Source organism: Ambystoma mexicanum, chromosome 9, assembly GCF_040938575.1.
Source record: "Ambystoma mexicanum isolate Mex_15411 chromosome 9, UKY_AmexF1_1, whole genome shotgun sequence".
Taxonomy (NCBI): Eukaryota; Metazoa; Chordata; class Amphibia; order Caudata; family Ambystomatidae; genus Ambystoma; species Ambystoma mexicanum.
Window position 1 is genome coordinate 191,732,421 of NC_090931.1, and position 14,610 is coordinate 191,747,030.

The 14,610-nt window shown below is 45.7% G+C and overlaps 1 protein-coding gene across 1 annotated transcript in view; it reads left to right on the forward strand.

Moving 5' to 3' along the window:
- DSCAML1 (DS cell adhesion molecule like 1) overlaps positions 1–14,610 on the forward strand; it is an 866,449-nt gene that overhangs the window by 829,004 nt on the left and 22,835 nt on the right. The window contains exons 27-29 of the mRNA XM_069614463.1: positions 9,479–9,634; positions 10,340–10,370; positions 11,187–11,305. Coding sequence (XP_069470564.1) covers positions 9,479–9,634; positions 10,340–10,370; positions 11,187–11,305 — 306 coding nt within the window. The remainder of the gene's footprint in view (positions 1–9,478; positions 9,635–10,339; positions 10,371–11,186; positions 11,306–14,610) is intronic.

Below are 14,610 nucleotides of genomic sequence, written 5' to 3' on the forward strand. Positions count from 1 at the left end.
TCATGGTATGCTGCTCAGTTTAGTTACATAGCAGTGGCCAGGCTACACCATGAGACAGTGGCTTTAGTAACACAGTTATCATAATACAGTTTCATGCTTCATAGTGTTGTTCCATTATCTAGTTACGCAGCTACAGCTAGTATACGTTCATCGTTACTGGTGCTATACGTCATGGGGTATGGTTACACAGCATATCTAAGATGTTCTTGTTGGTATAGGTCAGGGGGAGGGTGTTGCTATGCAATAAAGTTACCTGCACAGTTGTTCGTATAGTTCACACGGAATATAGCTACACAGTATAGTTACAGTTGGTGTACTTAAACAGTTCGTTTGTGTAGTTTACAGTAGTATATATACACATGTGTATAGCTTATTGCAGTTAAAGACCCCAAAAGTGTTGCTTGGAAATGGTTGAGAGAACCCTTCCAATCCACCAGGAATTCCCCCGGTTGAGCTGTAGTCCATCAGTTAATAGTTGAGTATTGTGTTTTTCAACTTGTACAGCAAACTTTGCAAAAATGAACCTTAAGCTCTCCCTACAGTTCCCTTAGAAAGCACCACTTTGCGAGATCTTCTTGCTTTAGTACTTACCAGTTCATCAGGAGCCCAAGTGAAAAGATGAGCTTCCAAGAGCTTAAGTAAAATTAAATGGTATGCTTGAATTACAAAGATCCAGAACTTTGGTAATGGATTTAAATGGTTGCATGGGTCATTGTATACTCCTGTACCAGGGATGTTGCTAAAAACGTTATCAAAAAGTCACTGGAAGCTGGGACGAATACATTAAGGCTTAAAAGAACCCACAGATTATTAGGAGGTGTGTGTATACACACCCTACCGGCAAACTAAAGTAATTCTTGAAGTGTATGTTTGTGTATTTGTATATATATTTCTGGAGTTTGTGAATCTGCTTAGATTCACATGCTTTGCATAGTCTGCCATCTAGTGGTTGGATCGGAGTATAACTTGTTTTTTGAGGGCGTTTCTGTCACACTATCCCTATGCTGCATGTATAGTTACCCATAATCCTTCATGCATCGACCCCTCAGATTGTCTTTTTTCTGCCATCAGTTGGCAGCAAGATTCATAGCTGATAGAAAAACAGGGAGAATTGCACGTGGATCGCCGAGATTGACATCAAGACGAGTCGAACGAAGGATCCCTTCGAAATGAGACAACAGCGACATGACAGGCCTGCAGTATGGAGAGTGGGTCTTCTATCTATAGTTACAGATTTGAGATATATTTACACTTTAATGTACATGACGGCCTGGAGCATGTCTTTGATCCCTTATTTCACAAAATACAGGTTAGCCTTGTTTCCCCAAGGTTCTTTTGGAGAATAGACAGTTTTTACATTTTGCCCAAGGTGCATGCAACTCCATATTCCCCTAGACAGACACACACAGGGTGTGTAATAACTGTCTCCCGGGATCACGCTGAAGACCACTGTCAACTATTTAAACTGAAAACTGTTGGTAGCACTGTTCTAAGCGCTGGACCTTTTGCACAATGCATGCAGTTTTGGAAACAACCAAGTCTGGCAGTCACGCTTTGGAACTCAAGATCAGGGTTTTGTACACCAGGGTCCAGAATGAGCCCTACTGCCAAACCGAGGTGCTTACAAAGAAAGCGCTGCAGAAGATCCCCAGCTCTGACGGCTCAACCTCATGGCGAATTATGGCGAAATCCTCAGGCAACCTAGAGCCCGGAGAGACAGACCAGCATAAACAGACATAAGCACAGCAAAAAGAGTCCTCGACGTTGGTCGCATAAGACTAAAGACATTACACATCCTCTACGCAGGTGGCCAGGGAAGGGCCATCTCTTTTGGATCCCAACCTTGGGGGTCGACAAGCGAGGAAAGATCACCTGGGTAGAGGGTCCTTCGAGATTGGATGTGACTTGCACTTAGGTGTGACACAGTATTCCACATTTTCCTTTAAGGAAGAAAATCCTATCTCATGAGTATTTGTGGGATATTGTTCTCCAAGCTCCTTTGTCCAGGAGAAGAACAGGAGATATTACTCGCCTTGACATATGAGAAGGAGGAGAAGAAGAATTTGGAGTGGGGTATCTTGGGATAGACCACAGCATCCCCCTTAACCTCATAACAACCTGCCTGACATTTTTCCAACCTTTTTGGGTAATTGTAAGGAAGTTCCCCTTTATTCCAACAGAACAACTAAGAGTTGGAAACGTTCTCCAGCATTGGATCTTTGATAGATTCACATGCTGTGAATATTCCCAGGCGTCAAGCTGGGAATCCCCAATCCCCAATTACCTTAAAAAAGTTAGGTGCATTTTTGCATGCTGCCACCCTCGTTCTGAGTGCTTTAGGACCATCCAATGGGGCATAAAGTAGCAAGATCCTCCTCCACAGCCCTTTCTCAGATTCTAACCACGTGTCACGTTGGAAGGAGTTCTCGAGTTCTTTCTCCTCAAGAGAAATACGTTTTGTTCAAGAAAATCCTACTTTCCTGTCAAGAAACCAACTTTCAACACAATTCTTTCTCCAGTATTAGGAGACATCTCGGGATTGAAAAGGAATGGATAAGGACAAGGCAAAAAAGTTGTTGTTCAAGGCCTGCAGCCTAAATTTCTTCGAAGGCGACAGGCACGCTGAGTGCATGTATTGCCTTTATCCCAACCACTTGGCTGAGGATTGTGAAATCTATTGAGGATTTGGCACCAAAACCCTCAAAGATGGGCACTGACTACTAGTGTGTTGGGTCCACCTTCAAAGTCAGAATCCACTAAAAACATGGCTGTGCTTTTAGCAATTCCCATCCAAAAGACAGGGCCAAATCCGTAGAAAGGCCTACAAAAAGACGTAAGCATTGTCACCGCCATGAACCGTCGACAGCAAAGGCAGGAGATACAAGGACCTCGTCACTGACAATCAGGGGTAGAGAGGGTCTAACAAAAAGCCCATCAAGGTCTTTGTCATCAGGGAAATACACCCTCCCTCATTGACCATGCACTCATCGAACAGGAAAACAGCACCCACGGGCACGGCAGCCCAACCATCCGCCACAAGCCCATCAACGGCGTGCTCGATGACCAAAAACCTCATGGTAGAGGGACCGTCAACTGCACACTCGTTGACCATGAATGTCTCATCCACAAGCTTGTTGATGGCACAATCATCAGCCACAAGCTCAACCAAGCTAAGGGAAAACATCAGACCAACGACCTATCCAAAGGAAAAGCCCCATTGGTGGTTGTATCAAGTCAGCCGTCGACTAAGGTAAAACCCAAGTAGACAACCTCATCAACTGAAGTAAAAATCTCACGCACGTCGTCCAGTGTAAGGAAGGAGGAGTCCTCAGTGGTACCAGCATCGTCGGTGGAAACGTCATCAGCCAGGCTTTCGGGGGAGGGGATGGACCCGACGATGGGGGTGGAAAATTACCAACCCAGTCCAAAGATGCCCGGGATGACCCCACAGACACAGAGAACACAGCCAAGCAGACAGAAGGCCATCCCAAACATCAGCAGGAGGCTAATCCGGTGCAGGGTACACAAGTACAAGTATTTACCTCACCAGTGTCACCAATCGTCTACTCTGATGTAATGCAAGAAGATATTCTTCAGCACGAGATTGATTTAGATTTTGAGGCCAGGCAGGCAGGTCCGCCACAATTTTCTGACTCAGAAGAGTCAGTGAGCGGCCACCCATGCTGTCCTCGACTTCCCCTTATCCGAGATGGGGTTAATCGGGTGGAACACCTCTAAACCCGACCACATCAGCGGTGCCCAGTAGCCCTTGGAGGGGGAGGGGGGGGTAGAGGCTGGACAAATGTCAGAGCATGGGCCTAATTGTACACTCATAGGCCAACCAACCCAGCCGCTCATAAACCCCCAAGCCGTACTGTCGCTTCAATTTCTCTCATCCTTGCAAGCGGTGCTATCAAAATTGCAAACTAGACTGCCGCCTGCCCAGCCAGAGCAGCAGTAAGCACGGCAACCAACTGAAGAACGTCAACATGTCTCACCACTCAGCTCGCTAGCCAGTTTATCTACAGGGTCAAGACCACAGTCCATGCGTAGGTCACCATCCGGTTCCAGACAAACATTGCCAACCAGGTCCAGATCCCCATTCATGGAACATCACATACAAAGTCCAGGTCATTGCACAGATCGGCTGGGCCCCTCCAACACCAGAAGGTGAACTGTAAGCAGGGAGACATTGTGCAGCATAAGCCTCCCCAGTCCATACTGTTATAAAGGCCAGCGATTGTGCCTCCACCCTTGCTCGCTATCAGGGACAAGGAACAGGAGGAAGGCGAACTCCCCGATACGGAAACAGACAACCCACAAGATGCCAACTCTACCATGACGGTGTCCGCCACAAACACTGATTGGGATACCGAGACCCCAGCGTATGATCCGCAGGAAGAAACTCCCAACCCTTTCCCGCCAGACGACATAGGAGCTTTTCATGTCACCATATCTAAAGCCTGCCAGGAATTTAGCCTGATTGCAACAGAGGAGAAAATAGAATGCTGCTTATTTGTCCACAGGGGTAAGAAGAGGAAGTCGGTGGTGTCCATCCCAATATTGGACCACGTGTGGGAAATAGGATTACGCGCCCTGAAGCATCCGTTTACGGAACCTGCCGTTAATGGCAGAGGGGAAAAGAAGTTTAAGGCACCAGACTCCGTATCTAAATGCCTTACTTCCCAACACACGCCATAATCCATGGTGTCAGCAGCAGCGAGCCGCAAAGCCCATTCGTGAGCACAAAAAATGCGCTGTGCCGCCACAGAACGAAGGCTGCAAATTGGATGCCTTCCGGAAGAAAGCCAGAACAATTGGGGCAACAGCAGTGAAAGCGGCTCACTTTTTGGCGATAATCTCAAACTACGACTCTGAAATGTGGCACAGAATTGCACCTATGAGAAGATAAGGAAAAGAGGCATTGGCAATATTACGGGAGGGGGAAGAAGCAGCCAACCACAACTTTGATATAGAGGTAGATCTAGCTGAAACCATTTTTAAACAAATCCAAAATGGAGTGGTAATGAGAAGGCAGGGCTATTTGCAGTGTACTAATTTCAGGCCTGATGTGCAGCACAAGATAATAGACATGCCCTTTGAGGGGGATGATCTGTTTGACCCAGAGATAGATGACGCACTCAAGGCAATAAAAACTGACACCGACACTGCGTGATCACTTGCCATGCTGCAAAGTAGGAAAACTTTTTGTCCCTTTTTAAAGGGGCTTCAGAAAGAAAGAACTCCACCTCCTCATTTGGGGTATTCAATCTTACTCTAAGGGGACATACTACTCCCAAGGATACAAAAGTAATTCCAAGGCTACAACAAATCAAAGGATTTTCACCAAGCACAGAAGCACAAGCAAGCCCTCACAAGGGGAAAACGGGGGAAACAATTGCCGTGATTATGCCCTAAATACAGAACAAGTGGTGGGAAATGTGTCCAATTATGTTCGTCAATGGCACTGCATAACTACAGACAGGTGGGTCCTGCAAGCAATCACCTATGGGCACCTGCTACAATTCACAAAACAACCCCCCAACATACCGCCCATTTCACACACACAAGGTCCTACTCCTAGAAGTCAGACAAATGTTACAGAAAAAGGCAATCGAAAAGGTGCCAAACTGACACAAAGAGTGGGGAGTGTACTCAAAATACTTTGTAGTAAGAAAACCATACGGCAAGTGGTGTCTGATACTGGAACTGCGCAGTCTGAACAAATGAATCAAAAGTTCTAAATGGTAATGCTGCAGCAAGTAATGAATGCCATTTAACAACACGACTTCCTAGGGGCCCCAGACCTACAAGATGCATTCTTCCACATCCCAATCCACCCCAAACACAGGATGTATCCAAGATTCGTAGTTCACAACGCCCATTACCAGTTCCAGGTACTGCCGTTCGGCCTAAAGTTGGCCCTGCAAACCTTTATCCAATGTCTAGCACCCATCGCAGCAAGCCTTTGCAGAAAAGGTCACCACGTCTATCTGTACTTAGACGGCTGGTTGGTGAAAGAGCCAACACTCTCCAAGGCTCCATCGCACCATGTTGGAAACAGTACAGACACTCCAAAACCTAGGATTCTCAATAAACTACAAAAAATCTTCTCTGCAGCCATCCAAGAACTTAGGGTTTCTGGGGGCACACTTTGTCACAGAGGAGCAGAGTGTGCGTCCCTCACCACAGCAGATAAACTCGTTAAGCTCACTAATTCCAGCATTCAAAACACTACACCTCAGTGCACCACTGCATGCGCCTGCTAGGCACTATGTCGTTGTACATTCTGCTCATACCCAACTGCAGGCTTCAAATGCAGCCCCTTGAGGCGTTCATAGCAGCAAACTGGTCCCAGGTGGCGGGAACATGGGAGGACAAAATTCTCTCACCACAGATGTACACAAATGACAATGGTGGAAGAACAAGAACAACCTTACAAAGGGAAACCCGTTCCAGGAACTAAGTCAACATGAAACACTAGTCACAGATGACTCAATTAAATACTGTTGCATGCAGACTCGAAAGGTGGCGATCAACAGCAATTTCAAGTTAATTCATTTTAAGTTATTGCACCAGGTCTGCCTGACTCCAGTGGATATACACAGGTTTTTTCCAGAAACACCAGAGTTATGTTGGGGATGGGGGGCCTCTCCCACAGACCTTTTACATGTGGTCTGGTCATGTTCCCATATACATTTCTTCTGGGTTCAAGGGTTTCAGCTACTCGAGAGAGCTGCTGGAGGGCGTGTGGCTCCGTCCCCTGTTGTACCGCTGCTGGGCCACACACAAAAGCTACCAAGCAGTTTGAGTCTTCTGGGCTTGTTGTTGCTACTGGCCAAAAGAAGGATGGCTTTGGGGTGGGGGATGTCGCCCCCCCTGCATATGAACAGTGGAAGATGACATTGCTCATTGTCATGAACTGGAAACATACTATGGTGCAACAGTGCACCTTGCCTTAAAGCCCAAGGACATCTGGTGACCGTATATAGCATATTTACTGCCAATGGTACCAGTGCCACTGGGGGATCCAATTCCTAATTTAACACTTCTCCTGGAAGTGCTCAGTTTCACATCTCTTTGGCTGTACGCGTTCTTATGCATAGACTGGTGGTTGGGGGTAAAGAAAGGGGCTGGGGGCAGATGTGTGTTGAACTGCTGTCTTTGTTTTGTATTAAGAAATGAGAAATTAATAAAAAATGTTATAAAAATAAATACTAAAGGAAGCACGAGGACCATACATAAGACACTGTTAGTACTACAAGTGGAAACATTTTGTGATCTGGTGCAAGAGGGACAACATTAACCTCGTTGAATGCACACCTAAACACATTGTAAACACATTGTAACCTACCTACTTTACCTGCTAGATTCAGTCTTTCTTCTAAGTGACTAAAAGTATGCTTGGCAGCAGTTGCAGCTTGACAACAAAAGATCTCCTGTTGGAGAGTACCAGTGGTTAAGGCCTTTATGGAGGGAGTCAAGATTGCATCCTCCAATGGTTCACCCGCTCCCAGGGTGGGACCTAAACATCATGCTACTGAGGCTCATGCATGCACCTTTTGAGCCTATGCATAAAACTGCACTAAAGGGCCTCTCTGATAAGGTGGCCTTCCTCATAGTGATCACATCTATAAGAAAGGTTGGTGAACTACGGGCATTGTCAGTAACAGAGCCTTACATTACCATTCACTAAAAAAGTCATGCTTCACAAGCACCCATGTTTTTCACCTAATGTCATCTTAACCAATCCATCGAACTAACATCCTTTTCCTAAACCTTCAAAGTAGAGGGGAAAAGTCACTTCACGCATTAGACTTAAGAACAGTCATGTTCTACATACAGAGGACAAAAGAAATACGCAACACAAGCCAATTATTTGTGTCTTTTGCCACTGGTAGGGAGGAGGACCCGGTTCCCAAGGCCACTATTTTCAGATGGATTGTCAAGTGTGTACAACTCTATCTACTAGCCGAGAATACACTAACGTTTAAACCTAAGGCACTCTCCACATGCAGCACCGGGGTTACTGTCATCACCGGGGTTACAGTCATGCTTGTGGCGAATGTACCACTAGAAGAAAGCTGCAAAGCAGCAACGTGGAGCTCATTTCACGCTTTCACCCAACACTACTTTGTTGACACAAACGCAAGGTCAAACTCACAGGTGGGACAGGCAGTACTTAACTTTTTTCACCTGTTGTAAATCACCCACCTCCTGCTTCAGGTAGTGCTTGCTCATCTAGGTAAAGCATGTGAATCTAAGCAGATTCACAAGCTCCAGAAGACGAATATTACTTATCAGTAATCGTGTTTCTGAAGCTTGTATCTGCTTAGAATCACATGCGCTTTCCCACAGGAGTGAGGGATAAAGAAAAAAAGGTATTATGAACAACCTTCACAAGCGTCGGGCAGAAAGAAAAATCTGAGGAGTCGACACGTGGGGGATTATGGGTACCTGTACATGTAGGACAGATAGCAGGACAAGAAAGCCCCTGTCGACGCCTCTTTTTTTAGACTTTGAAAAAACTGTTATACTCTGAGACAACCACTAGATGGCGAACAATGCAAAGCATGTGATTATATGCAGCTACAAGCTTCAGAAAAGCAATTACTGGTAAGTAATATTTGTCATATATACAGCAGAATTAGCCATTTCAGTCAAGTCGTGCACAGCACCACCCATTGGCCATCACTGGAAGTTCATCTCCAATTCGGAGCCAGATGGGCACACATATTAAGTCCTTGCTCCAAGTAAATGTTTTTGTCTATAGTGCAATACTATTTTATGTGTAGCATTTTCATCCCAAGATGGAAAGCTCATAGGGATTCAGACAACAGCATTCAGTATAGTCTGAAACCTTGTTGTTGGAGCATTAGTGCATGTTGAGCAAACAGCTTCCAGTGATGGCTACTGTGTGGGCCTGTGCTCTGTGTGACATGGGTGACTCTGGTTTCACACTTCACTTGGAAGAGATTTCTCAAGCCTTTTAAACTCACCATAACTTTCTCCACTGAGGCACATGGAGGTGGAGGGCACTTAGCCAGAAAGCATGCATTACTGTCAGGCGTGGGCCCTTCTTTCACATGTGCAAACTAGGTCAAAAAAAGAAGTCCGGGTTTCCCTTACCACACTAGAAGTGTTTTGAAGCTGCCTCGTGAATTCTGCACTCAAGTTCAGCATGTAAGCACTCGCAGATCACTTTTCCCCTTGCATTTAGAGTATCTTCTTATTTACTTCCTATTTGGCCTGTGTATTATTGCAATATACTTGTTTCACCTACGCTTAAACCAGAAAGCCTCATCTGCTGCCTGCATGCCTGTAGTATGATGCTGTCCACTTCCCTGTATGACAGTGCATCCTGCTGTGCGTCCTTGTCATTCTCACCTACTGAGGAATCCCTCTCAACTTTTTTTGTAGATGATCCAGCACACCTTGCTTGACCCCATTCATTAACCTCTCTCTGTAACCCCCCCAGGCACCATCCCCCCCATCAAATCTGCCCAGGGTGAAGGGGACGACGTGAAGAAGCTGTTCACCATCGCCTGCCCCGTGATCCTGGCCACACTTGGCGCTGCCCTGCTCTTTATCATCCGCAAGAAACGCAAAGAGAAGCGTCTGAAAAGGCTGAGAGGTGAGTGGGCTGCCCTGGCTCTGTCACAGGTATGGGAGTAAAGGGAAAAGGGGGGTTGGAGCACTGGTCTGTCTGGGCAGTCAGCTCATCCTTCAAACCCCACTGGGGCATGCTCTGGGTATTGGCACCCCCAGTCTGCTCCTTGCCATTAGAGCAACTTCAACTAACAAGGCTGTTGCAAAGGAGCAGAAGGCTTCTTCTCCTCTACCAGGCATTGTTGGTGGGAGAGCATTTGAATTGCATAGTAATGGGCAAAAGAAATGAAATGCACAATCCTATGCTAGGAGGGCAAGAAGTCTGAAATTCTCCTTCATGCAGGCAATAGTACTGAAAAGTCCAGTTGATAGGCATTTGTGGAAAGAACTACTAATGTCTTCCGTTATGGGATGAGGTCTGAAATACTCCTGCAAAGGATGATGTTTAAAAAGCGCAGTTATGGGGGATTACAAAAAATGGAAAGCCCCCTTCATGGGGTAAGCATTCCAGGGGCCCTCATTTACTGAACGGGATGCAGTTTTGGGAGAGAAGTTTAAGGTCTTATTACAGGTGGAAGTTTGAAACTAAGGCATCTCACTATCTAACTTCTTGGACGTTCCCTATAGACTAATCTTCACCCGCATATGGAAATTCATGCAAATTCGAACATAGCTCCTATGCTTTTTGCTAGTCCTTTTATTGATGCTTTTATAATTGCTCCCTTTGCAGATGCAAAGAGTTTGGCCGAAATGCTGATAAGGTGAGTGGCGTCTAAGGAAAATCCTGCAACTTCCTCTGATGTATTAACACTGCATCAGGTGTGCGGTGTACATGTTTCCATGCAGCATATAGAGACTGAATGAACATTCACACAAGAGAATAAAAGAATAATTGATGGGTGCGATTAATGTGTTTTTGAGCTGTAAGTTGAATCCCAATATTAAATCAATCTTGTGTGTTTCATGTCAGGATCTAGGTGTTTGAGACATAATACTGACCCAGGAGTGGGTGCTCGAAGTCGGGATTGAGATGCATTCTCAGAGCAGTTCCGGTGGTAGAAGTAATCATCGTGGTGCACAGGCAGTGCTGTGTGGGTCACAATACTGGGTTAGAAGAGGGTTCTGCTAGTACGTATTGAGGTGCAGTGGCAGAGCTGTACACATCCAAACACTGGATTTGCAGTGGGTGTTGCTGGCCAGGATTGAGACGTATTGCCATATTTTTGTGTAGATCCTAAACCTGCACCCTACTACTCTCCAGATGTTTTGTCACATGACTCCCCTCGCCCTTTCCAGTATAGTCAATGGTGAAACATGGGAGATGTTGGAGAAAACACCTGAGGAGCCTCAGGTTGCAGACCCAGGAGATGGATGCCAGTCCTGGAACCAATGGGGCAGAATGGATGTGGAGCTGGATGGTTAGGTCTTTTGTTGGTTCGTTCTATGGGAGTTGTCTGTACTGAAATGAGTGCAGTGGGTCGGGATTGGGGTAGATTGTAAGAGTTTAGCTTAAAGGTATTAACGCCTTTGATGTCTCTTCATGCATTCATGTCTTGGATTCCTTTTTCCTTCTTCAGCAAGAATAATCGAAGCTTTGATACTCCGGTTAAAGGCCCGCCTCAAGGGCCACGGCTGCACATTGACATCCCCAGGGTTCAACTGCTGATCGAAGACAAAGAGGGCATCAAACAACTGGGTATGTATCGTCATGCTGGCACTGCTGGGTATATGTATTGGATCTGGCACATATTGGTATGTCAGGTTCATATAGAGGATACACACATGGGTATACTTGTAAACTCACGTGTGTATCCTATATATGTAGTTCCCGGAGGATGTCTGTGCAATGGGGACTGGGCATGCACACAACCATTCTAACCTTGAGACCCTGCTTGCCCTCTCAGCAGCGCCTCTTCCAAAATTCTGCAAGGGGGAGATAACGTTATTTCCAGATATGAGAAGCAGAACCGTCCTTGCATCCCAATTGAGTGACAAATATCAGTCATTTAGACTCGCCTGCAAATTCTGAAGCTGATCGAATGAGTATATATATATGGTTCATGGTTACACACACTTTAATGTTAGGGTGAATATTGTGAAAAACGAAAGAGCCTGAAGCTCAGTATGCATTATCTACTTAGTGATTCAAACATACAACAATTCATCACAGGCCTATTTGTAAGACCTATATGTGACATATAAAGATCTCTGGTCATTCCTATAGTGCCAAAATATTCTTTGATTTTTTGAAGTCATGGATGCCATTTCCCTTTCTTATTGTGGTAGACTATCATGCTGGAAATGATCACCTTCTATAAGAGAATGATGTATATGGTTATTCTAGGTTTCGATACTGTGCTTGGCTCAGTAAGACAAGTGTACAATTCTGAATATGACTGCAGTATTTACTGGAAGTGCAAAAATCAAAATTAAATTTGTAAGGTTTGGGGAAAAAAAGACAATTTTAGTACAATTAAATAATGTCCTTTTTTAAAATAATTTCTTGTGCACCCAAAAAACACAACCCCCCTCAAGATACTTGTTTTTTTTTCACTGGTCACAAAGCTTTCAGCAACAACTGGGGTGGCTCAAGAAAAAGTGTGCAAACGCACACAGGGCAACACACTCGCCCCCACAGGGAGAGGAGAGCACAGAGGGAGAGAGAGTGCACCAGATCAGCATATGATATGCTGGGTACAGCTAGTGTATATATTCTAAGTTGTGTATGTGTTTTAGATACTACATAACTCTATGTTGGCATTAGACCATCTAAGTTGTGTGTGCGCGTCCTTATAGCCATGTGTGTATCCTTCCACAGCTTGCTCTACCTGTGTATTCCACTTCAAAGGTATGCCTTTCATTAAGTCGAACTGTAAGAGGGCCATTTAAGGAGACTCAGAAATAGGACACAATCGATCTATGAGAACGTTTTCCACAATGGTGTATTAATAACATTGAGGTGGAGAAAGGGCATGCTCTAATACAGCAGCTGGATGCATCTACCGGCAGCCTGTACAGATGCAGGACAGATCTGCACTGCACACTTGGCAGAAGTAAGTATAACAAATCAACTTCTGGGGCACCAGTGGTTCAGGGATGAATATCAGTTTAGTACACCTCTAGTACACCAGAAGGGATCCAAATAGATTGGAAGCACAAGTAATTTATAGACCTCCTTGTCCAATTTTGGTAACCTGGACGGAATGTCAGGCTTATCTCTGCAAGGTCAAGGATCGTTGGTTAGTTGCAACACAGCGAAAATACAATTATTACCCAATGATAAAAGGGACTGTCCAGTCAAGGTTGTATACAAATATTGACTTTATTATTATTATTACAACAGACATTTGTAGCACACTGCAAAATACAACCCACCCTGTAAAAGAACACCGTACAGTAAAGAGTACAGACAGTTTCACGAAGGAAAGGGATGCACTCTGGATACTGATAGGATAATCGGCAAAGCAATCATTATTTTTTTATTTTTTTATTTTTTTCCTCCAAAAGCAATCAGTCTTAACTGTTCATGGTTATTTGGTTTCAGCACCAAGGGAGTAAGGGGTCGTAAATGTTACTAGGGGCCTTCGCAGAAGGACCAGGGGGACACAACCCCAATGTACCTGGTGCTTGAGATGATCTTGATGCTCGACAGCATCAAATCGGTTCCAGGACGCCTTGCTGCTCCTGCAACAGAGTTCAAGACGGGAGACTGCTGTGGGTATCTGGCGGCAGGCAGTTCGGCAAGCAAGGCTGGATGCACAGCTGCAGGCTGGCCTACACGGCGGCTCAGAGTCAAGAATCCTCTCTGAGTTGGCTGGCGGATCTGGAACGCTGGTCGAGGCATCTCGGACAGCTTTAGTGACTGCAGTGTGACAACAGTCAGTGGTGCAGCCAGTCGCAATCGAGGGCTCGTCTGCCTCGAACATGTCCTTAAAAGATGGACGCTGTTTGATGCTTGTTGTGGCACTCCTCCTAGCTTCTTTGCTGGGCATGAGTCATCCTTTAAGGCGGACGGCCCAAAGATGAGGAGAGTGTTTGCAGGCAACAGCCTTGTCCTTTGGACAGAGACTCTCTGGCACTTCCCACCTAGGAAGCTTGCTGGCAGAACCTAGCAGGGCACGCTGTGTGCTGGCTGGGTACCAGTTCTGGAGCTGCTGAGGTCGGTATCTCTTTCTGTTCTCTGTAGATGTTTAGGGGAAGCATCTTGCTTCCCTTTTGGAAATCCTGCCCTTCCTTCAATGGTGGAAGCTATAAGGTAGACCGTCCAAATGAGTCCTTCTTACTCCTTTCAAAGTCATTGGATGATCTGCTAAGAGAGGGGTTCAGCCCTCTTTTAAAGCCAAATGGGCCCCAGTGATTGGTGCAGGTTAGGCCTCTTATTAATGAACCAATCCTGGGTCCTCAACAACAATCTTCTGTTATGCGTGAGGTCATAACCTGACTGCTTTCCAACAGGAAAGGTAAGGAGTGACAACATGTACTACTAAGTCCCACCCATCTTCCTGTCTGTTGTGGATCAAAGTTTCTCTCTGGTTAATTGAGCTCTCTGTGACTCCTGATCAAAGCACAGGTGTCCCTTGATGTTTGTGGTGAGAACAGACGTTCTGTCTCCATCAAATCACATACTTCTTCCCTCTGAAAGGGGGGCCCCCTGTGGTGGTTGCCTACTGTAAACAGCTGCCCCTGACATGACATTTACTGCCCTTCATACAGAGGGGTGGAAGCTTGCTTCAAGCTGACACATTGCATATCACAGAGGTGTTGGTTTCCTGTCCCCTTTTTGTCAATTCTGCGATCAGGCTTCCACCAGGTCTGTTTCAATTGACTCCTCAGTATGCGCTGCCACCAGTAGAACTTAGTTAGGGCGGATCCATGGAGCCTTTGATATTTAAATAAGCTGGACATGGCAGGAGGAAGGTGTTGCCTTCCCCCTTCCTACGAGGCTTTGATGTACCCGTGGCTGTCGCATTCCAGCTGAACATGACAAGAGGACTGCGCCTG